Source organism: Podarcis tiliguerta (genome assembly GCF_965153285.1).
Source record: "Podarcis tiliguerta genome assembly, chromosome: 8".
Lineage (NCBI taxonomy): Eukaryota > Metazoa > Chordata > Lepidosauria > Squamata > Lacertidae > Podarcis > Podarcis tiliguerta.
Window position 1 is genome coordinate 21,771,981 of NC_139541.1, and position 27,765 is coordinate 21,799,745.

Sequence of the window (27,765 nt, forward strand, 5' to 3'; positions counted from 1 at the left end):
CTCTGAACTCAAGCCAAACAATGGGCGCGGATGACATCGCACGGAAGGAATTTTATTGGCCGACAAGAAAAGTTGGGGCGGGGAAATGAGGATGCCAGCTGTTGATTGGTTCTGCGTTTAGACCGGTTAGCTTTGGACTCCAACCCCAATTAGTTAACAGTGAGGAATTATGGGGATTGTAGGCAAGAACATCTGGAGCTCACCAGGCTATCGCTGAGCTAAGGAGATGCCCACACAGTGCCTACTCAGAGGTAAGCATCATTGAGACCAGCGGAGCTTACTCACAGGTAAGTATGTGCAACATACTTGTGTAGCATTGCAGCCTCAGCTATCCTAATAATAATAATAATAATAATATAGACTCATAGAATTGTAGAGCTGAAAGAGACCACCAGGGTCATCTAGTTCAGCTCCTTGCAATGCAGGAATCGAACTGACAACCCAGAGATTAAGAGTCCATATTCTACCGACTGAGCTATGTAGCAATCTTCTTTCAGCGGATATGTACATGCTGCTTATATCTAAAAGAAATCCTTCCAGAAGCACCTTAGAGACCAACTAAGTTTGTTATTGGTATGAGCTTTCGTGTGCATGCACACTTCTTCAGATACACTGAAAGAGAAGTCACCAGACCTTTATATATAGTGAGAGGGTGGGGAGGGGTATTACTCAGAAGGGTGGTAGGAATGGGTGATTGGCTGATAGGTGTGGTAAACCTGTTGACGGACTGTTAACGACTGCAATTGGTCTTACAGGAAAAAGCAAGGGGTGAGATGGTTAAAAATAGCTTTATCATGTATAATTTTTTAATTTTGTTTTGGCTACGGCAGACCAGCATGGCTACCTACCTGTAACTACTGCTTATATCTATTTATTCTTAATTATGCAAGTGCATATTGATAATTTTATTTTTAAAGTGTGTGGTTCTTTAATTGTATCCGCCTGCCACCTTCCAAGGGAGCTCTTCCTGCTATCAAAGAGTTCTTGGCGTCAGAAAATTCTTCCTAATGTTTAGTCGGAATCTCCTTTCTTGTAACATGAATCCCATCTGCTGTATGGAGATAATAATACACACCCCTACCTTCCAGGGCTGCTGTAAAGACTGCATGCATGTGAAATGTTTAGAATGATGTGCTAGGCATGTATTGTTACCCTTATTACAAGTGAAGGGACGCAGGTGGCACTGTGGTCTAAACCACTGAGCCTAGGGCTTGCTGATCAGAAGGTCGAAGGTTCGAATCCCCGCGACGGGGTGAGCTCCCGTTGCTCGGTCCCAGCTCCTGCCAACCTAGCACATCAAAGTGCAAGATAAATAGGTACCGTTCTGGCAGGAAGGTAAACGGCATTTCCATGCACTGCTCTGGTTTCACCAGAAGCGGCTTAGTCATGCTGGCCACATGACCCTGAAAAACTGTCTGTGGACAAACGTCGGCTCCCTCAGCCAGTAAAGCGGGATGAGCGCCAAAACCCCAGTCGTTCACGACTGGACTTAACTGTAAGGGGTCCTTTACATTTACCTTTATTACAAGTGAGAACCCACAACAAAATGTTGTAGTGTGGAGTGTGCCAACCAGCTAGCCATTCCTTCTCCAGGATATTCCATGACAACCACAACTTTTCAGCTTTTTCTTTCCCAAGAAGCACCCTAGTCCTTGTTGTGCTGTTCCCTGCCCTGTGCCACAATAGTGCTTTTCCACTAAAAAAAATTTGTTGGATCTTCAGGACTCCTTTGAGTATGCGGGCAGCCTCCTTGCTTCTGAGTGGACCATTTCATTCACCAACAGAGTTCACTAGAGGAAGCTGTTATGTGTTTATTGCTTTTTTAATATTGATATTGATGTGGCATTTATTGGATTCGACGCTGAGTTCTCTCCCCCCCCCCCACCATGGCTAATGCTTTTTAAAGTTATTTAGCTCCCCTGTGGATTTCTGTAAACTGCTTTGAGCACTGCTGTGATGCTTCAACAGATCACTTCCAGAGGCATATGGCTCTTGGAAAGGAAGGTTCCTTATCCCTGGGCTGCTTGTTTGAAATGACAGGTTACATTTTTCAAACAAACAAACCAGCCTACTAACTGAGAAAACTGCAGGAGTAAAGTGGCAAAATCTGAAGTGGTATACAGTATACTTGCATTCAGTGTCTGATTTACGTATAAGCTAAACAAGCTATAGCTTAGCGCCCCACTCTCTTGGCCCCCCCCCCAAAATGTAAAGAAAACAAACCCTGGATGTTCGTTTCCAAAATACAGTGGTACCTCGGATTACAGACGCTTCAGGTTACAGACTCCACTAACCCAGAAATAGCACTTCGGGTTAAGAACTTTGCTTCAGGATGAGAACAGGAATCACGCAGCAGCGGCGTGGCAGCAGCAGGAGGCCCCATTAGCTAAAGTGGTACCGTATTTTTCACCCCATAGGACGCACCGGCCCATAGGACGCACCTAGTTTTTTGGGGAGGGAAATAAAGGAAAATTTTTTTATTTCCCCCCCAGGTGCACTGCGGTAATCCCGAAGCTTGGGGCGTGCGGAGCTCAGCGCGCCCCAAGCTTCTGGGTGCCGGCAAGGTCTCCGCTAGCCCTGTGAGAGCCACACGGCTCTCCCACGGCTAGCGGAGTGCTGCGCCAATCCCAAAGCTTGGGGCGTGTGGAGCTCAGCGCGCCCCAAGCTTCTGGGTGCCGGCAAGGTCTCCGCTAGCCGTGGGAGAGCTGGGTCTCCCATGGCTAGCAGATATCTTCCTGAAGCCTGGAGAGCGAGAGGGGTCGGTGCGCACTGACCCCCCTCGCTCTCCAGGCTTCAGCGAAACCTGCATTCGCCCCATAGGACGCACACACATTTCCCCTTCGTTTTTGGAGGGGGAAAAGTGCGTCCTATAGGGCGAAAAATACGGTACTTCAGGTTAAGAACAGTTTCAGGTTAAGAATGGACCTCCGCAACAAATTAAGTTCTTAACCCAAGGTACCACTGTATAAGATAAAAAACAAATAAAATAAAACCTATATACAGCAACAGTTTTTTGTGTTGTATAGGCTTCTATGATGTAAGTAATGGACCCCACCTGCTAGCCTGTTCCCTAAAATATCACTGGTTTGCTCATTTCTATATATAGGGTGCCTACATTCTGCATGGACTCTTTGCATGGCAACATGTGCAAATGGCTTTAGACACCTATTAGGTCCATAAATTACCATATAGCATATATTCAACACAAAAAAACGTGACAATTAGTTGTTGACAAAGGACAGCTGGACATATAAATGGCCCCATTACCTTCAGTAGCTTAGGGCCTCATCAAACCTAAATCCAGCCCTGCCTGCATTCAGTTATCCCTGTTTACATGTAAGAACAGAACCATGCATGTGTGGAAAAGGTGTAGTAGGGGCAACTTTGTCCAACGACATTCGTTGTTGTGTCCGACCGCACCCACTGTTGTGAATGAAATTTAGCTGGTGACAAGCTGGTTTGTTGACAAAAAAGCCACATTTCCATAACACAACAGGTCCCTGCAGTGGGAAAGGAACATTGGAACACAGGACAGAGGTGCCAGCATTGCAACTGTGAAAACCAGGACAACACAGCCCATGTCTGAATGTGCCCGGTGTTGCCGCATTATTGCTGCCTGGAACCATAGTGCAACAAAATCAGGACTGCCTGGGATATTTGTGATATGAAGAGTCCCAGGATTTCAGTAGGAAGCGAAAGGAAATGCCCAGATTGGAAATGAAGCAGTATGCCCGTCCTAAAACGTTTGCACGTGCAAATGGTATTGAAAGCTGGTTTGCTCAGGTACAATCATGAGCACAAATCTCAGGTAGCGCAATGGGTCAGTGTGCCTGGCTGTTAAGCAGAAGGTTGGTGGTTCAAGCCCACTCAGGGATGGCTGTGGGCAGGATTTGTGCGTTGCCAGGAGTTGGACTTGATGACCCTCGGAGTCCCTTCTGACTCTAAAACTGAATACAGAATAAGAAAGATGCCTGGAGGGAGCTGCTCCCTTTTCGTTAATAATTTCTTCACCCCACACTTTCCAATGGATTATCCTGCCGCACTTTCCAACCTACAAAAAAGCTCCTTTTACTTCAGTGGATTTGTCGAGTACTTGAACCCTCTCTAATAGCCCAAACCTAAAGTTCTGGTCCATGCTTGATTCCCTCTCACAGAGCCAGTGGCGTAGCATGGGTTGTCAGCACCCGGGGCAAGGCAAGTAATTTGCGCCCCCTAACCCATGGATTTGTGCCCCCTAACCCGTGGATTTGTGCCCCCTAACCCGTGGATTTGCGCCCCCTAACCCGTGGATTTGTGCCCCCTAACCCGTGGATTTGCGCCCCCTAACCCTAACCCCCAGATGTTGCGGCCGGCCCCCCCTGCACCCCCCACGCTACGCCACTGCACAGAGCACTGGCAACCTGGGAGCATCCTTGGACTTCAACCCTAGATCTATTTACTTGGGAATGAGCCCCACTTGCTTCTAAATAGACATGACCAGGATTGCATTTCTTTCACTTAAAGACATCAAAAGGAGTCATGTGTGGTTTGTGTGTGGTTTTTGTTTATTAAGGGCACAGCTCCGTGGTCCCCCCCCCTCCCTCCACTGTCTCTCACACAGCACCGCGGCGCAGGATACCCCTCCCCGCGCCAGCTTCACGCGCTCAGAATCAGCGGCTGTTGCTCCTCGGCCATTTCCTCGCCCGGCGAGATCTCGTAGACGACGCAGAGGGACGAATACAGGCAGCCGACAAAGGAGACCACGCTGGAAAAGTACATCACTCCGTTGGCGCTGCCCACGGCAGCTGTCAAAGGCCCCATCACTATGGAGACGAGGATCTGCGCCAGGAAATACTGGCAGCTCAGGAGGGAAATGTCCACCCCCATGCCTCTTTTGGTGCCATCTTCATTCGATCCCGCGAACTGTTCAAGGGACAGGGGGGAAAAGCCTGGTTGGAAAACGGTTTCTGGCACCCCTTGGGAGTGGTGGGACGGAAGGCAGGGAGGCCAGCCATTTTGGAGGGCCGCAGGTTCCCCCTCCTTCCTCTACGTCCCTCGACCCACAGTGGCAAGTATATTTTTGATACCCGTGAGATGGAAACCCCCCCCCCCCAAAAAAATAATATGTTGCGGGCTGCCAAACCCGAGGCTCACCTTTTTACTCTGGTAGTAGTCGCACAGCAGCGAGTACGGAAGCGTGCAGAGTGTCGAAAACAAAATGCCATAAGTTACGCACAGCGATAAAATGACATAGACGTTCCGCGACAGCGTCGCCAGTCCTGTGCCAAGCCCGAAGGCGAGGTAGGCTATAAAATACAGCGTGCGGATGCTGAAATATTCCTCCAGTTTTTCCAGGGAGGCTGTGGAATGAAAAGGAAGGGCATTGACTATTTTCTCGAGCAAATCCGGTGCGTTTTGCTGTGCCTGAGGGGCAACTCAGGTTATTGTATTTTAGCGTTCTGTTGGAAGCCGCCCACCCAGAGTGGCTGGGGAAACCCAACCAGATGGGCGGGGTATAAATAATAATAATTTATTATTATTATTATTATTATTATTATTATTATTATTATTATTAACTTCAACGCTGGGGGTGGGGGCAGGGGGATGTGGGAGACCCACTAGAAGTTGTGAGGGTCCAACTTTCATCACCCTCAGCCAGTAATACTAACGTTCAGTAACGATGGGAGTTGTTGGCCAGCAATATCCAACGTCCCCTCTCCTTTAAACATTCATCTGTTTTGGCTTTTCCTGTACAGTGCTCTCAAGACAGAGGTTGGATGGTCACCTGTCATATATGATAGAGATTCTTCCATTGCAGGGCCTACGTGATCCTCTGTGTCCCTTCCAACTCTACAACCCTACGATTCAAAACTGCTGCTATTTACATGTGTGTTGGACAGCAGCCTGCCATAACAGTGAGTGGGGAATCCAGATGTTGCTTTCAAACATGGGGTGATGGGAGCTGGAGCCCAGCAACATCTGGGGGGGCACAGTTCCCCCAGCCCTGCCATCGTGTGGAAGAAATCGTTGTTTTGGTGTGGCAGCACCCACCCTTTGGAACTCCGTGCCTATTGACAGAAGTGGAGAGGGGCAAAGATGGGCTTGCAGCAGCAGGGCACAGAGAGAGGTGGCAGGGTGGCATGGGCAAGTTGCAAAGGTTTGGCAAGAAGAAAGGGGGATGCTTGCAGAATACTCTCCCCATCTTTCATTCTAGGCTCGCCTGGGGCCATCTTTCATTCTAGGCTCAGCAGAGTGTCTTTGGTAAGGAGTAAGGGGAGGGGGAGGGACGCGGGTGGCGCTATGGGTTAAACCACAGAGCCTAGGACTTGCCAATCAGAAGGTTGGCGGTTCAAATCCCTGCGACAGGGTGAGCTCCCATTGCTCGGTCCCTGCTCCTGCCAACCTAGCAGTTCGAAAGCACGTCAAAGTGCAAGTAGATAAATAGGTACCACTCCGGCGGGAAGGTAAACGGTGTTTCCGTGTGCTGCTCTGGTTTGCCAGAAGTGGCTTAGTCATGCTGGCCACATGACTCTGAAGCTGTATACTGGCTCCCTCGGCCAACAAAGCGAGATGAGCGCTGCAACCCCAGAGTCGGTCACGACTGGACCTAATGGTCAGGGGTCCCTTTACCTTAAGGGGATGGGGGCTGTGGGCAGGGGGTTCAGGGGTGGGTGGGAAGGGCAAACTGAGTAGGAGCATCAGCCCCGTGTGTTTATGCATTCACATACATGAATGTGCACAGATGTTACGTAAAGCCATGGCGATGTCCAAAACTAGACAGCATGTGCCCTGCAAAAAAAGGTCTCCATGGCGAAGGCCGGAGAGGTCTTGTACCTGAATAGAAGGCGGCGCTGAACGCATAGATACACATGCCCCAGCAGCCCATGGTGACTCCAGCGTTGTACTTCTGATACTCTGCAGAATCGTGAGGGGCTTTGGGGTCCCCTTGGAAGACCACCTCCCCCATGAAGTCGGTATAGAACAAGAGCATCCCTTCGAAGGAGAGCCAGCCTGGGGGAGGAATCGGAAGACAGTGAGGGAGGCGGCACGGTTTGGAAGGCGAGAAAATCAAGCAGCGGTTATGCAAGGCAGCCTGCTTCCAAGGACATGGCAACCCTGGGGCTATATAGAGAAGCAATGATTTGTATAATTTTTTAAAAAATTGATTGAGTAACCCTTGCAGAAAGATAGCCTCTGCTGCATGAGGCTCTTTGACATCTGCCCTGAAGTTTTTTTGATGGCACCACTACCGTTTAACTTGCAGTCTCACCCATTCCACAATGCTGGCACTGTTGTTAACATTTGCTAATTGATAATATAGCCTCTACTATGAATTAGGTACCAGGTTGCATCCCTAAGGTTCTCCCCACTAGTTCGAAATTGCAAAGCCAAAAAGGCTGTAGATTTTTTTTAACCTTCAGCTCTTTTGTGTGTTCCTCTCTCTTCCATGCTGTCCGGGAAGTGGCTTTTCCAGAACAATCAAGACAGCATGCTTAAACTAAAACAGCCAGTGTCACGCGTCCAACAAATAGCTGTGAAAGTGGCAAATAATAATTTGAATGGGATGCAAATAAAAACCAACAAAAGGATAAAGGAGAAACTCAGCTCAGTACACATTTGAAGATGAATCTGCCAAATTTTCACTTCCTTAAATAATATGCGAGCCAAAACACAACTATCCTTCAAAATTTGTACTTATCCACATTCTGCATTGCAGTTCTCACAACAATATATACAGACATGCACGTATTATGGGAAAGTGTGCATTTAAAGATGTGTCCATTTAAAAAAAAAAAATCATTATTTGAATGCAAATAGCTGCAAAAACTGGAGAACTGGATTTAAGATTGGGGGAAAAATAAGGAACTGAGAGAATCAAAATGGACAGAGCCTCCCATCCCTGTGCTGACAGTTTCAGGTGCCCAGAAAAACTATTTTGTCCACTACGGGTAATAGGTTTAAAAACACATACAGAGAGACACATTTTATCCAGTAGCTCTGTTTGGCAGCAGTCAGCCAAAATCGGGGCCTCATCTTGGGCAAATGTTGAAGACCAGCAAGTGGTCCTGCAAAACCACTGCTTTGGAGGCATTGTGAAGTCTTGGAACCACAAATGTGCAAATATAGCCAAAAGCAGGAGCAACTCACAGGTTTACCTAGGAAGTGATTGATGCAGAGGTTCCTCAAGGGTTTGGGCATCCGGCAGATGGTTGAGCAAAGGAGCTTCATTGAAAGTGGCTGCTCAGACAGTTCGCTCGATCCGTTCAATTCGCTCTCGTACTTGACCCCGTTCAGCAAAATGTTTGCTACCTGCACCGCAAAGAGGATGCCCTGATCGGCATTCAAAAACGTACAAGCAATATGGAACAGGAGCTGAGCAGGAAGAGCAAAACGTCTCTGGCATAGCTCCGGAGTAAGATATTCCTCCTCCTCTGCTCATCTTTTTTTCCAGACTTGATTTACAGTGATGTTTCCCCAGTAAAATGCACTTGTGTGCCCCCAGCATGTCTGTGTGGAAAGTGCTGTTGAGCTTTTCAGGGATACTGTACCCTTAATTAGAAACTTCCTCCACCCGCCTTTGGCTTTCAATGGCTTTCTGTGCAGTTCAGCCCAGCGTAAACTGATGAATTGCCCCTTTATTACCCCATAATTAAGTAAGTCCCTGTTCCCCACAAGGACAAAACATTTCATTGCAGGAGAACAGGAATAATGGGAGGGAATCAGCAGCCAAAGCTCCACCCTATGGAGCAGGATTTAACTTATTAAGGATAAGAGAGGAGGTTGATTAAACAGCTGAACCAATCTGGAAACCATTATAGACAGAATCAGCAAGAAGGAAGCTTCTAATTCAAGTTGCAGGGGCCTTTTGCTGAACCTGACTACTAAATAATCATTTTCACCACTCACCTGTTGGCTGAAGGTTACGTTCCTTCTCCTACTGCTCTCGGGGAGATTCCCTGTGATAATATCCGGGATGGCTAAAGTCTGCGGTCTTTTCAGGATTCCCGACGACCGTGGTTTTATTGCGTCTAGGGAACCCACCCTCAGGCAGTCTCCCTCTGGCCCAAGCACCCCGACATTCTCTCCTGCTTCCGAGGCGGCACTTTCGTGGCAGTGGAATCCTTCTGGGGCCCTAGGGAGGCTGACGCTTATGCCCTGCCGGGGCAAGCTAGCCGGGATACTCAAGTAGCCATCGTGCCCTGCCGTGAAGCAGTCGATGAGCACGCTGTCGATATTCGAGGTCCCGAAAGATGAGGCGAACTCGCTCAGCCCCGTCAAGGAGTTGTCCCGGCTGATGAGGCTGCCGTACTTGGGCGTGAGGGGGCTGAGTGGGGAAATGGGGCTCGTGAAACTGGCGTACAAACGGACGGGGTTCTGGGCCGTGAGGTTTTCGTTCCCGCAGTCCTCGAAGAGAAGGGGCGGCGAAGGAGGAAGAGGGAAGTTGGGGCTCTTCATCACCTTCTTCAGCTTGCTGAAAGACTGCAAGGGCCTTTCGGGAATACTGACCAAAGTCAAGGCAGTCGCTAGCGTCAGCGTGATTGAGGTAAAAATGTAAATGACCCGGAGCTGGCCCCCTATCGCCCTGCCGAAGCCAGTATGGTCCCAGTTGATTCCTCCCACAACGTAGCCAAAACCACCTCCGAGACCTGCCAAGAGGGGAGAGGAACAAAGCTGAAATCGCCTCTCACAGGCGCTTACGAAGCTGCCTTATGACAGTTCAGGCCATTGGTCCATTTAGCTCAGTATTGCCTACACTGTCAGGCAGCAGCTCTCCAGGCTTTCAAACAGGGGGTGGACTGGATGACCTGTTAGATCATTCCAGTGCTATGATTCCATGATTCTAGAGTTTTCACAGCCCTATCTGGAGATGCATGCGGAGAGGCAGCGTGGTTTAGTGGTTAGTGTGTCGGACTAGGACCTGGAGACGGGGTCATGCAGTCTCCTTCACAGGGTTGTTGTCAGGATAATATGGATGGGGGAGAACTATAGATACCACCTTTAGATCCTTGGAGGAGAGGTGGGGTATAAATGTAACACATAAATGCCCAGAGACTTAAGAGGCTGAGCTACGATGAATCATAAAATTGCCCAGCTCAAGTCTCACCTCTGCCATGAATATGCCTAGATGTCCTTAGACCCACATTTTCTCCCTTTTAGCTTTATCTGCCCATCTGATAATGCATAATAAGCAGACCTATCTTTCAGTGTTGCTATAAGCAGTGCTTTTTTTCTTTTATGGGGGTACGCATACACCTAAACATTTTGAGAATCTAAGTCTGGCCTCATTGTGGGGCAGTATTTCAATATGAGTAGGAAAATGAGAGTACCCCTAAACATTTGTTTAGGAAAAAAGCACTGGCTATAAGGATTATTTAAATGCTCAAGGCAGCATACATGGTTCTACACACACGCAACCACCTGTGAGGTAGGCTCAGCTCAGAGATACCAGCAGACCCAAGGATACCAAGTGAATTTCATGGTTAAGTGTGGATTTGAACCCAGATCTCCCATACGCTATACTGGCTCACACTTTGCAGCAGAATAATATGTGTTATGTCTAAAATCACCAACTACGTTTAAGAGCTTGTCCTCCAGTTTGCTTTTTCCTCCTCCCTCCCACTCCCTTTTTCCTTGCTTGCTGTGATATTTCAGTTTGTGAACCCGAGGGGCAGAACTGTCTCAGCAGCTGCTCTGGGTGTCTTTTCAGCTAGAGGGCCAGGTCTAAATGCTGAAAATAAGCACTGCCATTGCTGATATGCCGAAAACCTCACCAGCTAGCAGCGCATGCATGTTGAGTCCTCGGTCCTGATCCGCTGGGCTGCACACATCCATCATGTAGGCGTGGCTAGGGTTGTCCGCAGAGTCAGCACAGAAGTCCATCAGAATCACTCCGCAGATGGTGAACGCAATTCCCCACTTGTGGTCACTCACAGTGTCGGTCAAGGCCGTGCCCATATCCCTGCCGTTCAGCATCAGCGAAAGGCCCAGTAACGCCCCTGAGGAGGAGGAACCAAATCAAGGCAGTCAGAAAACAGCAAAGAAGGCTCGGGTTCAAGTTGGTACTTTTTCATGAGCCACAGATTGGTTGTGTTCCCTTCTGGGCAACTTTCCAGGGGTCACATGTCAGTGGCAGATAGAACAACAGTTGTAAATGTTGCCTTGGGTCTGGAAACCAAGCCTTATGAAGAACGGTGGGGGTGTTGGGTCAAACAAAGCAACTACAGTGGACGCTCGCGTTGCAAATGTGATCCGTGCAGGATGCACATTTGCAACCCACAGTGTTTGGAACCTGCGTCTGCATGTCTGTGCACGCGCGGGTTGCGATTCGGCACTTCTGCGCATGCGCAAAGCGCAATTTAGCTCTTCTGTGCTGCGCGACCACCGAAACCCAGAACGGGTTACTTCTGGATTTCGGCGGTCCGTAACCTGAAAAAACGCAACCTGAAGCGGCTGTAACCCGAGGTATGACTGTTTTTACCAATTGCCAGGACCAGGATGAAGGGTCTCCTCCGTCCAAAAGGTGATGTGCACCTGTCGCTCCAGGCGCCCAGCAGGGGCTGCAGCAGGAAACCTGGAAGAGAGAAGAAGGGAGATGGGTCATTCCCCATATGTGGTGGAAATGTAAAAAAAAAAAAAAAAAAGCTAAAGGCTTTTGGGAAATGATATATAATGAAATGAAGAAAATGTTTTAATGGGTTAGTCCCAAAAGACCAGAAGCTTTCCTTTCAGGTATAATAGGGACAGAAGTTCCAAAGAAGATGACTGAACTATTTATGTACGTGAAAACAGCAGCTAGAATATTATATGCACAGAGATGAAAAGAAGAGAAGGTTCCGACGAAGGAGGAATGGCTTCTGAAATAATTTATTATTATTATTATTTATTATTATTATTTATACTCTGCCCATCTGGCTGGGTTTCCCCAGCCACTCTGGGTGGCTTCCAACAAAAGATTAGAATACAATAATTCATCAAATATTAAAAAGTTCCCTAAACAGGGCTACCTTCAGATGCAGAAATGGCAAAGCTGACAGCAAAATTTAAAGATAAAAACGGCGAACTTTTCACAGAAGAATGGAGGCCTTTTGGGAACGATTAAAAAAACAACAACCCACCATAGTCAAATGAAATCATCAGCAGGATTCGAGATAAAAGCAACGGAAGGAAAATGCTAAGATAACAGTAAATGGAGAAACTTTTAGTAGTAGATACAGTAGAAAATGTTTCAGTTGGAAACACTGTGGAGGTGGGGATTTATGAAACAATGTAATTATTGGATATGGAGTTTATTGTGAAAATGTTTGAAAATTTCAATTAAATATTATATTGCCAAAAAAAAAAAAGAGTTGGAAATAAGAGTATCATCCAGCACTTTCTGACCAGGGAGAGCAAGACAGAGGTCTCAGATAAAGGCCAATCTGTGTTGGGCTGTACCAGTTCAGCCTGTGACTGGGAACCAGCAGAAGGGGATTGCCCTTAGGAACATCGCAAGTCCATGCAACCAAGCCCTGCTCAGAGCAGACCCATCAGAATGAATGGCACTGAGCTAGCTGTCCCCGTTGACTTCAATGGGACTAGCGCTGGACACAACCCAGCCACGGTTCGCTTTGCCAAGTCCCACCAGTTCCCAGAGCAGTTAACCTCTCTTCCTGAGGATCGGGGCCCCAGCACTCACCCAATATTGGGCTGATGAACCAGACCATTCCGTACAGCTGATCCGGCAAGCCCATCTGGAGCAAGACAGGCGTCACGTAGGCGGTCTCCATGGCGTAGCTGAACTCGATCCCGAAGAGAATGCACCCATTGAACAACAGTTCCCAGAAGGACCTTTGCGGGTGGATCTCGCCAAAGTGGACCTGGTCGATGGGGCAAGGGGTGTTGGGTGGCGGGGGAGGGGAAGGCCGGATGTGTTTCCTCCTCTTTGGGTGCCGCTTGAAGTTGTTGGCCCGGTGGCTGATGTGGCGAGTGACGGATCCTGCGTACCCTGCCACCTGGGACCTCCACAGTTCCTGAGACGACAACGTGGGGAAGAGGGCGTCGCTAGAAGGGCTCGCCGTCGTGGGAGGAATCATCATGGATTTTGCCTGCGAAGAAAAAACGGCGCTTTACTTATTATTTGCAATGCTTATCAGCTGCTCTAAATCAGACAGGCTTGCAATACAGAGTGGTAGTTTCAGCTGCACATATCTGCCTTCCTGCAGAGCAAGGGGTTGGACTAGATGACAAGTGGGGATCCATCCCAAGTCTACAGGTGGGGTTTGGGGGGGTTGTTTTGTTTTGGGCGGGGGTATTCTGCAACGTGGCATCGGTCGCATCCAAACCATATTTTTAAAGCACGTTGGGTCACAGTCAACAAAACAGCTGCGCTAGCTTTGAGCCAGCACAGTGAGTTGCTCTAGTGCAAAGTTACCCAAACTTGGGTCTCCAGCTGGTTTTGGACTACGGTTCCCATCATCCTGTGGGAATGTTGAGGATAGTAGGAGAGGATATATTGGTTAATATTATCTTTCCTCACTCTCACTAGTGAGATAGTAGCAGGGCACATTCCCTTGTACATAGCAGGAAGCTAGTTGATAGATCCATTAGAACCTTTTGAGTTAAACAATCCAGTCTGGCTTGTCCAGATTCGATTGTTCCTTGTAAATTCCCTCTGTTCCCTCTTAGAAACAATACAGTTGTACCTCGGGTTACATACGCTTCAGGTTACAGACTCCGCTAACCCAGAAATAGTACCTCGGGTTAAGAACTTTGCTTCAGGATGAGAACAGAAATTGTGCAGTGGCGGCACAGAGGCAGGGGGAGGCCCCATTAGCTAAAGTGGTACCTCAGGTTAAGAACAGTTTCAGGTTAAGAACGGACCTCCAGAAAAAATTAAGTTCTTAACCTGAGGTACCACTGTAATGATAAGGTTTACTTACATTCAGTTCACAGTATGATCCTGAAGGCAGGCTTTAGCTTTTAGTTACAGTTACAGAGAAATGTGTGGTTCATCCTCTTGTGAGGGATGAGCCTGTGTGCTGCTGACTGAGAGCCAGCTCACAGCAAAAGAGCATATCAAGAGAGAAGGGCGAAAAAGGGAAGATGGCTGCGTGACCAGCCCTTTTATGGGGTCTGCCAGGGTCACGCCCATCTACCTGGTCACACACACAGGGGGAGAGGATGTTCCAGACCAGGTGTGACAGGAAGTCCTCCTGGCTGGAGCAACATTCCCCTGTGTGCCCACTCTGGGAAAACAAGAAATGTTGTATTTGGCTGCTTTTGTGATGTTACATCCCACATATCCCTGACCACAGGTGCTGCTAGCCAGGGATGCTGGGAGTTGTAGTCCAAAAAGAGCTGGAGACACAAGTTGAGGAAACCCTGCAATGGAGCTTTCTCCCGCTCTCCTTGCCTGCATGTCCCCCCACATCCCTGCCTTAATTCAGTTCTGTGGGGTCAGGAGAATCCCCCAAAGCAGAACTCAGGGGGAGTAGAGGGGAAAATGCTTGCACTGACAGAGTGCTGTTGAATTCTGCCCATTGCTTCTGCCAAGGAATTCTGGGAACTGTCGGGAGTGGTAAACTGGACCCCCCAGGATCCTTTGGGGGAAGCCAAGCACTCAAGAAGAAGAAGAAGAAGAAGCTGCTTTGAGACTCCTTTGGGTAGTGATAAAGCGGGATATCAAATCCAAAGGAGTCTCAAAGCAGCTAACATTCTCCTTTCCCTTCCTCCCCCACAACAAACACTCTGTGAGCTGAGTGAGGCTGAGAGACTTCAGAGAGGTGTGACTAGCCCAAGGTCACCCAGCAGCTGCATGTGGAGGAGCGGGGAATCGAACCCGGTTCACCAGATTACGAGCCTACCGCTCTTAACCACTACACCACACTGGCTCATACACTCAAGTGTATGGTGCAGATGTGACCTACGAAGCAACGATCGTGCACTGGTGGTGGCTTTTCTACTGGTTCGCCCACACATCATTAAACTTTGTTCATTGTTCTGCAATGCTTCATCAAATGGTTCCAGGGCTGTGTGCAAAAAGTGTGAATGGAATTAATTCACAGAGATACAACCGCATGTCGTCAGCTAAGCATGATAAAATACACAACACCATTTTATCAAGCCCTTCCCCCAAATACCTCAAGGCAGCTTCCGTTTTATGCCCACAACAGCCCTGTGAGGTAGGTCAGTCTGAGAGATAAGTTACTGGCCCCAAGTCACCCAGTGGCTGAGTGGGAATTTGAACCTGGGTCTTCCCAGTCCTAGTCTCATAAACTCTTCATTGTACTCCCCTACATTATGCTCAGTCTCTCCTCTTCCCATAACATTACCTGGAATAAATTCTTGGCGGTAACATATTTTTAATAATAATAATAATAGTACTCTTAACATTCATCAATTTGTTATCCCAACACCTTTTCACTCATTGATTAGAAGACTGGAAATTACTGGGCAACCAGCTGAAATACAGCCCATATATTTCTCTTTTTTATTTTTTTGCCTTCTACCTCTGCAACCAAAGGGACTAGAAACTTAACAACAATAAAACTGAAAATTCATCTTCACTGATATACCTGGGACCAAAAGGACTAGAAACTTAATGGGGGTGGGGGGGGTGGGGAGTAAACCTGAAAATCCATTTTTCCTTCTATCTCCGGATCCAAAAGAGTAGAAACTTAAAAAAAAAAAAAAGCTTAAGATTCACGAAAAGAGCCCTGAGTATAAATATGTAGTCTAGACACCCTCATAGGCTAAGGCTCAGTCTAGTGGATTATTCTAATCTGGGGGATAAAACCCTCAGTCACGGCCGTTCTCTCTCTGTGAAGGCAAAAGTCCACAGCACACCTAAAAATTCCACCACATTTCCCTCTCTTAACCACCATCATCCAAACACCCCCCCTCCCTCCATCCCTCTTGGAGCTAAAACAGGCAGGTAAGGCGGAGCCCACCCCTTCTCCTTTAGCAAGGAGGGCCTGGTCTCAAAGATCTTAGGAAGCAGGCTGGCAATGATTCAGTAGGAAATGTATTTACCTGTATTAGGATAGATGGTGGAGCATCCTTCCAATAATAATAATAATAATTAAAAATAATATTTACAATAATGCCTGCAGTTTTCCCCGGGATCCTTGGACTGACGGCGGCAGGCTCGCTCTCCGTCCTCTCTCTCTCTCTCTCCTCCCGCCCCCCTGCACTAGGATCCTGCGTTTCTGGCTGGGGAGGAGGCTGGGTGATGTCACTGTGTCTCCTGCCCTGCCTTTCCCCCAGCCCTGCAGAAACGCATCCGCCTTCTCTCCACCTCGTCCACCCCGTGCCTTAAAGAGGCAGGAGCCTGGGATACGATTCAGCATCCTGCTGCACTGGTACCCAACGGCGGAGGGCAGGAAATGGATTGGTTGAAAGACGGGAGGGGAGGCGCGCGCGCGCGCACACACACACACACACGGAAAAGTCTCTGCTGAGGGAGGATGCAGATTCAGGTATGCTTTGGAGAGCACGGAAGGTGTTTGCTGAGAACTGGGTACCGAGGCAATCGCTGGATTGTATCCCTACATAACCCTTTTTCTGAAAAAAGAAAAGAAAAGAAAAGTTTGGATTCTGTTGACTCCAGAATCAGCACCGGATTTGCATATAAGCTAAACAAGCTATAGCTTAGGGCCCCATTCTCTTGGGGCCCCCCCCAAAAATCAAAGGAAGAAAAAACCTAGAGGTACTTTTCCAAAATATAAGATTAAAAAAAGAAATAAAATAAAGCCTACATACAGCAACAGTGTTTTGTGTTGTGTAGACTCTTGAGAGTCCCATGGACTGCAAGAAGATCAAACTTATCCATTCTTAGGGAAATCAGCCCTGAGTGCTCACTGGAAGGACAAATCCTGAAGCTGAGGCTCCAATACTTTGGCCACCTCATAAGAAGAGAAGACTCCCTGGAAAAGACCCTGATGTTGGGAAAGATGGAGGGTACAAGGAGAAGGGGACGACAGAGGACAAGATGGTTAGACAGTGTTCTCGAAGCTACAAAGAGTCGGACATGACTAAATGACTAAACAACAAGCCTCCTTTGCTTTTAATATAACTTTATTAATTTAAAATAAATACATTTATGAAAAACAGGCATACATACAAGTAAACAAACATACAAACAAAAAAATAACAGAAAAATCAAACAAACCACCACACTATAAGATATAAAAAGATTAATATAATACAGTGAGATTAATTGGAAGTCAATTTTAAATTTCTTCTCTATAAATTTTATAACTGTGTTCAATACAAGAAGTATATATGATGATGATAATTATAATTATAATTATAATTATACAACAACAAGGCTCCTATGATGTAAGTAATGGGCCCTGCCTGCTAGCCTGCTCCCTAAAATATCACTATTAATATACTTCTTAATTGTATTTCAGTTCAACAATTGATAAAATACATATTTCGTTATGTGCAAATGGCTTTAGATACCTATTAGGTCCATAAAATACCATATAGCATATATTCAACAGAAAAAAGCAGCGACAATTTGTTGTTGACAAAGGACAGCTGGACATATAAAGGGCCCCATTACCTTCAGTAGCTCAGGGCCTCATCAAACCTAAATCCAGGCCTGTCCAGAATGATGATGAGGAAGAGCTGTAGCCCAGTGGCAGAGCATCATCCAAAAGTCCCAGGTTCAATTCCCTTCTGGCTTCTCCAGGTAAGCCCAGGAGAGGCCCCTGCCTGAAATCCTGGGCAGTTGCTGCCAAGTCCGTATTGGCAATACTGAGCTAGATGAATCAATGATCTGACTCAGTGTGATGCAGCTTCATGTGTTCCTATTATACAGCCCCCCATCCATATGGAGGTTTTACCAGGTGATTCGGAATGTATGCTCCTTTTCCATAACAAACTGTGCCAAAAAAGAGTCTCACAAATAAAATTTGAAAACCCTTTCCTATCAAAATGCATAGCATAGCAGGGGAGGGAAGCTGCATCCCCATAAGACAAAATCAACAACTGAATAACTCTAGAACAAATTCTACATCACCTTGCCAACAAAGGTCCGTATAGTTAAAGCTATGGTTTTCCCAGTAGTGATGTATGGAAGTGAGAGCTGGACCATAAGGAAGGCTGATCGCCGAAGAATTGATGCTTTTGAATTATGGTGCTGGAGGAGACTCTTGAGAGTCCCATGGACTGCAAGAAGATCAAACCTATCCATTCCTAAAGAAATCAGCCCTGAGTGCTCACTGGAAGGACAGATCCTGAAGCTGAGGCTCCAGTACTTTGGCCACCTCATTAGAAGAGAAGACTGCCTGGAAAAGACCCTGATGTTGGGAAAGATGGAGGGCACAAGGAGAAGGGGACGACAGAGGACGAGATGGTTGGACAGTGTTAACGAAGCTACCAACATGAGTCTGACCAAACTGCGGGAGGCAGTGGAAGACAGGAGTGCCTGGCGTGCTCTGGTCCATGGGGTCACGAAGAGTCAGACACAACTAAACGACTAAAAATGACTAAAGAACAACAACAACAACAAAACAAATTCAGTAGGATAGTGAAGTAATCCAGATTAAGCACGTAGGTGGCAAATGTGACATGAAGCCTGGCAACCTGAACCCCGGTGTAACCACTTGCAGATGATCTCAAAGTACCTGGAGACAGTCTGATTGTGCAGCTAACACAGCAGTTTGACTTCGCCAACCAAAATGCATGTTCTTTCCATTTCCACAAGGGGGAACATGCTGGCTTTTACCAGCTTCCCTCCCAAAGTCCTTTCCACTTAGATCTGCTGGTCACCTTCTGGTCTACCGGTTCCAAGAAGAAAAGTGTGGTGTGTGTGTGATGTTGCGAAGGAAAATTCCCAGTTGAGCCTGGAATGGAGATCCTGGGCATGGCAGTGGCAACAGACATCCTGGCGATGGGACTGGGAGGGCTGGGCTTTTTGCTTCTCATTCTGGGCGCCGGAGCAGATTGCTGGAGGGTAAGAAACAAATTAAGAGGACTTTAAAGCTGGGAAGGGGGCTGGGGGGGGGGCGGGAATCAAAATCTGTGTTGTGCCAAATACCTGCCCTTTGGTTTCCTTGGTTCTTTTCATTTTTTCCTGCTTCATCTGTGGGTAGCGATGCACAAACCTGTCTGATTTCAATTTCCAAAGGCAAACTTTAAGTTCCGAAACGAGATGTTAATTGCAATGTAGCCAACCTTTGCGCTTCTTCGGATTTTGCAGGGCTGTTCTCCTCCACGCAAGGTGTAGATAGCGTACACTAGATCGCAGAAGTCCCAAGCACTGACAAGATTATGGGGCCTCCACGCGCCATGTGCAATTAAAAATAAAAACAATACTGAAACATAGAATAAAATTGTACTACAGTGGTACCTCGGATTAAGTACTTAATTCATTCTGGAGGTCCATTCTTAACCTGAAACTGTTTTAAACCTGAAGCATCACTTTAGCTAATGGGGCCTCCCGCTGCTGCTGCACCACCAGAGCATGATTTCTGTTCTCATCCTGAAGCAAAGTTCTTAACCCGAGGTACTATTTCTGGGATAGCGGAGTCTGTAACCTGAAGCATATGTAACCCGAGGTACCACTGTATTTGTAATGTCACAGAACTCGTATGTATGCCGAAATGCACATGCATGTATGTCATTTGTGACACGCAACGGGATCTGATTTCCTCGCATTAGTTTGATCTGTGTTAGGAGGAACACTCCCTGGCTTAGGAGGAGATAAGTAATAAAAAGAGAAGAGGAATAATGAGGGAAGTATTTGTAGTGGAGAATAAGGAAGCCCAACAAAGGTCTGATTTCCCCCATGATGATTACTTAGAAGCTTTTTATTTTTTGGAAATCTCAAATGTTAAATTACTTCCCAAAAGAAATACATTTGTGTGTGTGTGTGTGTGTGTGTGTGTGTGCGCGCGCGCACCCCTGCTTTGCTGGTATCTGAAACGTGCTTAATCAGTCCATTGGGCAATCTAGCACTGTGTTCTACAAGACGAAGACACAAAGTCCTTCTGGGAAATTCTTCACCTTGGATCAGCTTCAGAGCCATTCCCTCATCCCAGCATACAAAATTTTCTTGGTCCCCCTTTCCCTCTCTGAAGAAATTGAAAACTTGCTTGATAGAAGAACTGGAGGGGTGCTTGGCTTGTGCTGTTGTCAAACCCAAGGCCTGGTTGCCATAGGAACGTTAAGCTCTGGGGAAAATATACCGCAGCGGCGAGGGCCGGTGTACTCCTGGAAAGGTCAAACCTGCTTCTGGTGACTTTGATAAAGAGGGGGCCAGTGCCCCCAGCTTTGCCCTTGCTGGGTAAACACTGGCCACGAGAGCCATCGCCGCTTCTTCCTTTCTTCGTTGCTGAACCCTCTCCGGGTGTTGGATGCACAGGAGCCTGCTGTGTCAAACGTATTTACTAATATTTATAAAAGTGAGCTGCCTGTGTGTGAGAAAGATACAGACAGACAGACAGACAGACAGACAGACAAAAGAGAGAGTGTGGGCTGTGAGGATGAGAGTGCCTGAGACACAGGACAGTCAGAACATGATAACATAACAGCCTACTAGATCTGGCCAATAGCCCATCTGGCCCAGCCTCCTGTTCTCACAGTGGTCAACCAGATTCCTCAAATGGGAAACCTGCCCTGCAGGACCTGCGCACAAGAACCCTCTCCCCCTTCCTGTGGTTTCCAGCCACTGGTATTCAGAAGCATTGATGCCTCTGACCATGGTGGCAGAACGCAGCCACCATGGATAGCAGCCATTGATTGTCTTCTCCTCCAGCAGGTTCTCCAATCCTCTTTGAAAGCTATCCAAGTCTGGCGGCCACCACTGCCTCCTGCAGGAGCAAGTTCCACAGATTACGCACTGTGTGAAGAAGTTACTGTATTTTTTGCTCTATAAGACTCACTTTTTCCCTCTTAAAAAGTAAGGGGAAATGTGTGTGCGTCTTATGGAGCGAATGCAGGCTGCACAGCTATCCCAGAAGCCAGAACAGCAAGAGGGATTGCTGCTTTCAGTGATACCTCTTGCTGTTCTGGCTTCTGAGATCCAGATTTTTTTCTCTCTTGGTTTCCTCCTCCAAAAACTAGGTGTGTCTTGTGATCTGGTGCATCTTATAGAGCGGAAAATACACCATTCTCAACTGTCCTGGTCTGTGGACCCGCTGAATGAGGTTCATCAACAGCCCGTGGTCTGCAGGCCCCTGCTTAAGAACCTCTAATTAAAAAATTAGTTCTCGAAGTCTCTCTCCACCCAACCCCCAATCCTTCCTCCCTGCTCACCTTCCTTCTTTCTTACAACGAGTCCAGAGTGTAGTCCTGGGTGTCTTCATCTTCCTCCTAAGTCTCAGCGTTGAACTCAAGGGGGGGAATGGGGACAAAACTAGAATGAGTTGGCTCTGCCTGCCATGCCCTCTGGTGCCACCTACTGTTGGCCTCCCTACCTTCTGTCCTACCAGACCTCATGGGCACCAGCCTCCACTGACTACAGTTCCCACCACCCCAGTTCATTAGCCATGCTTGGGGCTGAAGGGTGCTTCAGGGTGTCCAACCACATCTGGAGAGCCTCAGGTTCTTTCCATCCTCGAATAGGGGACAGATTCCCTCCTGCCACAATCCTGAGGCTCCAACCAATTGGAGGGCTGGGCAGCCTGGGTACAACTGAGTTAGTCCACCAACACCTTTCTACTCAACTCCATCTCACTTCACCTCACCTGTCTGCACAAAAACCCCGGTGGTGCCTCATTCCTGCACAGAACATTTCTTCTCTCTTCCCTTCTCTAGCAAGATGCCAAGGACCCCCTGTCTTCGGTAGGGCTGAGTGCCCGGTGCCGGGGGTTGTGGAGTGAGTGTGTGTTTGATAACGTCGCTGACCTCTGGACCTGTGACATCCCGATCTCCTATCTCAGCGAGCATCCAGGTGAGGAAAATAAACCAGGTCCACCTAGTTGGAGCAGGTTGCAAAGGTGGACAGGACACACGGGAAGCTGCCCTGTACCATTAGTCCATCTAGCTCAATAATACCAGCACTGGCTGGCACTGGTTCTCCAAAGTTTCAGACAGCAGTTTCCCCCCAGCCTCACCTGGAGTTTTTCGGGGATTGAACCTAGGATCAGAGGCTCTCAGTCAAAGATGCAGTTCTAAGACTCTCAGCTCAGTTATTGCCAGTGGGTTTATTCCATAAGTCACAACAATGGCCAAACAGTGGTCAGGTTACAAGGTCTCCAGGCGGAAATTGCTAAATGTCCTGGAAAATCCAGCCATATGGCAACCCATGTTGGGAGTGAAGTTTCCCACGTTGGGCAAAAGATTCCTACATTGCAGGGGGTTGGACTAGATGGTCCTAGTGGTGTCTTCCAACTCAACAGTTCTATTATTCTAACCCAGAGGAGGTTTTTGAGAGAAGGGGGAGAGATTTTGTTGTTGCTGCTGCCATTATTAAATAAGTGAGCATCAGAAACCCCACAGCAAAATTTGCCTGCAGTCTACCATTAAACTCTGATCTCCTTTCAAGGTGCCTTCCATGTTCTAAAGTCTTGTTCTCAATTCTTCACCCCATCCCACCAGCTGTTCTCGTGGTCACACGGGTCTTGGTGATCCTCTCTGCCTTTCTGACTCTTTCTGCCATACCTCCCTTCATTGCTGGCATGAAGTGTACCAAGCTAATGCGCAGCAGAGTCCTTCAGAAACAGAAGTTCTCCCTGGCTGCTGGCATCCTGTTCCTCTTAGGAGGTAAGCACAGCCTTGCCTTGTTTCAGTTGGGGCAGAATAGTACTCGATCTGGACCTTGGCTTCCACAGTCTCGTTTGTAGGGTGCCTCCTTCCTCTTCCTTTTTACATTAGTCCCGCATTAAAGCCTTTAACAGCAACCAAAAAACCGAGGAACCCTCCAGATTCCCTTTTATTCCACATTCATGATGATTTGTGCTCACAATGGTATTGGGGTGGTTAAACCTGATCCCGCATTTATGACTGTCTGCACCTGCAACTTCTTACAGTCTGAACAGCTGTAGTGGCGAAGCAGTGCAGATTGTTCATGTTCAAAATAAGTAAATGTAAGTTGAAAGAGAGTAATATGTGGAAGTATAGGGTTGTCTCCAACGAAGACCTACTCAGAGCAGATCCAGGGCTGGATTTAGGTTTGATGAGGCCCTAAGCTACTGAAGGTAATGGGGCCCTTTATATGTCCAGCTGTCCTTTGTCAACAGCAAATTGTCACTGTTTTTTGTGTTGAATATATGCTATATGGTAGTTTATGGACCTTTAAATTTGGGGGGGGGGGCCAAGAGAGTGGGGCCCTAAGCTACAGCTTGTTTAGCTTATACGTAAATCTGGCACTGAGCAGACCCATTTAACTAAGCTGGTCATGCCCGTTATTCAGAGTAGGACTATCACTGAATAAGACCCTGATTCATAGAATGATGTTCTAGAATATGACAAAGAGATCTCGCCCTTCCAGAATTCAGTGTGACACCAAGGATGGGCATATCTGCCAATTTCGGTTTTTCACAGGCTCTCATTCCCCCCTCCCTCAATTGTAGTGCACATTTCTCCTACTATTTGCATTTTTTTTTTTTTTACATTTCCAATTTTGCCTAACCCACACCTTTTTTTTTTGCAGAGCAATTTCCCCCCAATATAATGCATTTGTATGTTTCTCCTCCTTTACATACACTTTTGTAAACATTACTTGGTTCGAGAAATACATTGCAAGATCCAGGGAAGCACGAATTTCTAAGGATGGCTGTATTCTTGAATTGTTTTAGAGAGCCAATGTGGTTGAGTGTAATGGTTAGAAATGTTGGACTAAAACCTGGAAGACCTGAGTTCAAATCCCTCAGCTCACTGGGTAACCTTGGCCAGTTGCTGTCCTTTAGCCTAAACTACCTCCCAGGGTTGTTCTGAGCAGCAGGAGACCAATGCATGCCACCTTAAGCTCCATTGAGGAAAGGAGGTTTAGAAATGTAAAAATAAAATTGGGTAGGTTCGCCTTTCAATGCAGATGAAATAAAAATCCACCCCGATCCCTGTATGAGATGGAGGTCGATCTAGTGTCAATCCTACCCAGAATAGACCCATTGAAATTTGTGGGCCCTAGTTGGCGTTGTCCATTTATTGTAGTGATAATAAAAGTTAGCTAGGGGGATACACAACAGCCGAAGGTGTGTGCACAGCTATTTTTCAAAAACAAAAACAAAAAAAAACCTTAAAATTCTATTTCTCCTTAGAGGAGATCGTAGAGGACATCTGAAAGCAGCCCTGTTTAGGGAAGCTTTTAATGTTTAATAGACTATTGTATTTTAATATTCTGTTGGAAGGCACCCACAGTGGCTGGGGAAACCCAGCCAGATGGGTGGGGTATAAATAAATAATTATTATTATTACAGTGGTACCACGGGTTACATATGCTTCAGGTTACATATGCTTCAGGTTACAGACTCCGCTAACCCAGAAATATTACCTCGGGTTAAGAACTTTGCTTCAGGATGAGAACAGAAATCGTGCGCTGGCGGCGCAGCGGCAGTGGGAGGCCCCCTTAGCTAAAGTGGTGCTTCAGGTTAAGAACAGTTTCAGGTTAAGAATGGACCTCTGGAAAGAATTAAGTACTTAACCCGAGGTACCACTGTATTATTATTATTAAGGAAGCCACGGCAGCTGGAAACTCTAATGTGGAATGGTCTCCCTTTCACAGGGCTCTCTGGAGCGGTTGCTTCTCTGTGGTACGGCATCGACACCGTTCAGAAGTATAAGCTTGAGGTAAGTGAGGTGGAGGACGCGGGTGGCGCTGTGGGTAAAAGCCTCGGTGCCTAGGGCTTGCCGATCGAAAGGTCGGCGGTTCGAATCCCCGCGACGGGGTGTGCTCCCGTTGTTCGATCCCAGCGCCTGCCAACCTAGCAGTTCGAAAGCACTCCCGGGTGCAAGTAGATAAATAGGGACCGCTTACTAGCGGGAAGGTAAACGGCGTTTCCGTGTGCGGCTCTGGCTCGCCAGAGCAGCGATGTCACGCTGGCCACGTGACCCGGAAGTGTCTCCGGTCAGCGCTGGCCCCCGGCCTCTTGAGTGAGATGGGCGCACAACCCTAGAGTCTGTCAAGACTGGCCTGTACGGGCAGGGGTACCTTTACCTTTTTTAAGTGAGGTAGCCTAAAAGAACATATGAACAGAAGAATCATAGAACTGCAGAGTTGGAAGGGACCACACGAGGGTCATCTAGTCCAACCCACTGCCTTGCCAGAAACTTCTGCCCTACATGGGGCTCAAACCAACCATCCTGAGGTTAAGAGTCTCAAGCTCTACTGACTGAGCTATATGACAGAAGCTGCCTCATGCCAAAGTCTGCTAGCCCAGTACTGTTGACACAGACAGGCACCAGCTCTCTAGGAAGGGAGTCTTTCCCAGCCCAGCTTGGCGATGGCTAGGGACCTTCCTGCATGCACAGTAGGGGCTCCACCGCACAGTTGTGGCCATTCCCCAATGGGAATGGAGTTTAGTACAGAACGTATTGAAAGCTCCATGGATTCTTTAGGGCGTTCCCCATCCACCTCCTGCCTTGACTGGCTGCAGTTCCCTAGGGTCTCAGCCCTTTCCCAGAAGTACCTGAGATGTCAGGATTTGAACCTGGGACTTTCTGCCCACAAAGCCCTACAAGTGAGAATTTTTTAATGGTAATCAACACATGCCTTTAAAATGTGCTGCTCCCACCCGGTTCAATGCCTGCAGAGTGTCCGGGATTACTCACCATCTCTTTTTTTGTAGTGTTTTTATTGCTTTTCCATTTTCAAAATTTAAACATAATCTTATTATCCACATTGTTTTTTGCTCTTCTGAGCCGAATTGACTTCCCTCCCTCCCATCTCATGGCTTTCAAAGTTCACCCTTGTATGAACACTATGATATAAGGGTGAACTTTGAATGGAAAATGTATGAGCTTCTATTTTACGTATTTCTCATTCAACTTATCTCCACTTTCAAATAAATATAAAAAGGTAATAACCATTATCATTACAAGATTTTTTACAACCCTACTAGTGTTGGTAAATGTTTACAATGACCTTCAAATGTTGTACAAATTTACTCCAGCCTTTTAGGAAAGCTTGATCACGCTGGTTTCAGATTTTCCCGGTCAGCTTTGCCAATTCCGCATAGTCCATCATTTTCATCTGCCACTCTTCAATCGTTGGTACTTCTTGTTGCTTCCATTTTGGGGCTAAAGGAGTTCTTGCTGCTGTAGTAGCATACATGAACAATTTATGATCACCCTTTGGTATTTCTTCACCTACTATACCTAATAAAACTGCTTCCTGGTTTGTTTTTAAGAAAAGGGATCGCTCACCATCTCAGTTTTCTTTCAGGTCAGCTTGGGCATCCCTGGCGTGACTTACGAGCTTGGCTATTCCTATTGGATGGCTTCCGCGGGCGCCGCTTGTGCCACTTCTGGCGGGGCCTTACTGATCGCTGCCAACTGCCTCGATGCCCAGGCGCCGAAGAGAACGCAGAACCTTCTCTGCAGCCCACTGACCTCCAAAGGGCCACAAACCTATCTATGAAGAAGGAGTCCAGCACTCTCTCCGCTGACAAACCAACCCCTGGCTTTCTAACAAATGTCGTTTGTAAAGGCTGCTAGGGATTATAGCTCTGCAAGGGGGAAAACTACAGTTCCTGGGCTTCTCTGGTGGAAGCCATATGCTTTAAATGCCGTGTACTTTAAAAGCTATATGGTTTAAATGTATGAAGCAGGTGTGACCATAAAGCAAGATTCCAATTAAACCAGAAGCAGCTGGCTGGCCGGATTGCATTGCATCTTTTCTGAATCATCAGACTAGTCTACACACTTGCTTGCTGATTGGTAACAGCGCAAACCAGAGAGCTTCTGGAAGGACCACATGGCCTTGGTCTCAAGCTCAAAGGGGGGCTCAGATTTAGACATGCATTTGTGGCTAAGCCAGTGTGGTGTAGTGGTTAAGAGTGGTAGTCTCGTAATCTGGGGAACCGGGTTCGCGTCTCCGCTCCTCCACATGCAGCTGCTGGGTGACCTTGGGTCAGTCACACTTCTTTGAAGTCTCTCAGCCCCACTCACCTCACAGAGTGTTTGTTGTGGGGGAGGAAGGGAAAGGAGAATGTTAGCCGCTTTGAGACTCCTGAAGGGGAGTGAAAGGCGGGATATCAAATCCAAACTCTTCTTCTTCTTCTTCTTCTTCATTTCTGCTGCATTTGAGAAGTTTTGCAAATTTGTTTTTAAGTGCTGAAAGCTGGCATGTTTCCTCCCTTGGCGCTGCAAATGTATATAAAAAAGGAGTTGTGATTTGGCAGAAGACATCCAGTATTTAATGATGGGTGAAGCTGTCCATTTGGGTTCTCTCCATTTCTCATATTTCCAGCCTTAAGTTCAATCCTCTTTGTTCCCACATCAGTTTTCAATTCTTTTTGAAAAACTGTCAGTGTTGTGGTGCAATTTTCTCTTAATATGCACAGGTTCGTATGCAATTTCCCCTAAGAAGCACACTTTGGCAAAGCAATCTCCCCCTGTAGAATAGAGATTTGAACGTCATTTCCCCCACTAACAGGTTTTATTTTTTTGACACCCTTTCCCGTAATAGAGGCATTTACTTGGTCAGAGGACCACACTGCAAAATTCAGAGAAGTGTGAATTTTGAATAATGGTTGCACTTCTATTTAGGGAAGTACAAATTTCCATACGTTTGCCTTTAAATGTGAGAGGAATTGAATCCCCCTGCCCCCATCCAGCCCTTGCTGCAATATGACAACCCCACATCTCATCTAGGGTGCTATAAATATATAGGATTTATATATCCTATATATTTAT

The 27,765-nt window shown here is 47.2% G+C and overlaps 2 protein-coding genes across 8 annotated transcripts; one reads left to right on the forward strand and one right to left on the reverse strand.

The window, feature by feature from the left end:
- Positions 1 to 42: 42 nt before the first annotated feature.
- On the forward strand, positions 43 to 26,733 carry LOC310682935 (claudin-16-like). 6 transcript variants are annotated; one of them, XM_083452278.1, is made up of 6 exons: positions 43 to 287; positions 5,798 to 5,894; positions 21,727 to 21,862; positions 22,510 to 22,674; positions 24,635 to 24,699; positions 26,294 to 26,733. In XM_083452278.1, the coding sequence occupies exons 2-6, from the start codon at positions 5,865 to 5,867 to the stop codon at positions 26,486 to 26,488; spliced, it is 591 nt and encodes a 196-aa protein (XP_083308404.1). In that variant the 5' UTR covers positions 43 to 287; positions 5,798 to 5,864; the 3' UTR covers positions 26,489 to 26,733. The 6 variants fall into 6 exon arrangements, with proteins under 6 accessions (XP_083308404.1, XP_083308405.1, XP_083308406.1 ...); XM_083452279.1 differs by having other exon boundaries at positions 43 to 251; XM_083452280.1 differs by lacking the exon at positions 43 to 287 and adding an exon at positions 5,177 to 5,280.
- Positions 4,557 to 16,123, reverse strand: SLC45A1 (solute carrier family 45 member 1). Of its 2 annotated transcripts, none has more exons than XM_083452131.1 (9): positions 16,057 to 16,123; positions 12,656 to 13,064; positions 11,459 to 11,551; positions 10,752 to 10,976; positions 8,887 to 9,626; positions 8,136 to 8,289; positions 6,814 to 6,990; positions 5,134 to 5,339; positions 4,557 to 4,902 (listed from the first exon to the last, which is right to left on the reverse strand). In XM_083452131.1, the coding sequence occupies exons 2-9, from the start codon at positions 13,053 to 13,055 to the stop codon at positions 4,636 to 4,638; spliced, it is 2,262 nt and encodes a 753-aa protein (XP_083308257.1). In that variant the 5' UTR covers positions 13,056 to 13,064; positions 16,057 to 16,123; the 3' UTR covers positions 4,557 to 4,635. The 2 variants fall into 2 exon arrangements, with proteins under 2 accessions (XP_083308257.1, XP_083308256.1); XM_083452130.1 differs by having other exon boundaries at positions 15,991 to 16,080.
- Positions 26,734 to 27,765: the final 1,032 nt, after the last annotated feature.

Excerpts from the sequence above, each read along its gene's own strand:
- LOC310682935 (XM_083452276.1), top strand. The coding sequence starts at position 18,818 with ATGGAGATCCTGGGCATGGCAGTGGCAACAGACATCCTGGCGATGGGA. Across the intron at positions 21,863-22,509 it reads CTATCTCAGCGAGCATCCAG|CTGTTCTCGTGGTCACACGG; the intron begins GTGAGGAAAATA and ends CCATCCCACCAG. Across the intron at positions 22,675-24,634 it reads CATCCTGTTCCTCTTAGGAG|GGCTCTCTGGAGCGGTTGCT; the intron begins GTAAGCACAGCC and ends TCCCTTTCACAG.
- SLC45A1 (XM_083452131.1), bottom strand. The coding sequence starts at position 13,055 with ATGATGATTCCTCCCACGACGGCGAGCCCTTCTAGCGACGCCCTCTTC. Across the intron at positions 9,627-10,751 it reads CATGCATGCGCTGCTAGCTG|GTCTCGGAGGTGGTTTTGGC; the intron begins GTGAGGTTTTCG and ends CCCTCTTGGCAG. Across the intron at positions 8,290-8,886 it reads ACGTAACCTTCAGCCAACAG|GTAGCAAACATTTTGCTGAA; the intron begins GTGAGTGGTGAA and ends TTTGCGGTGCAG.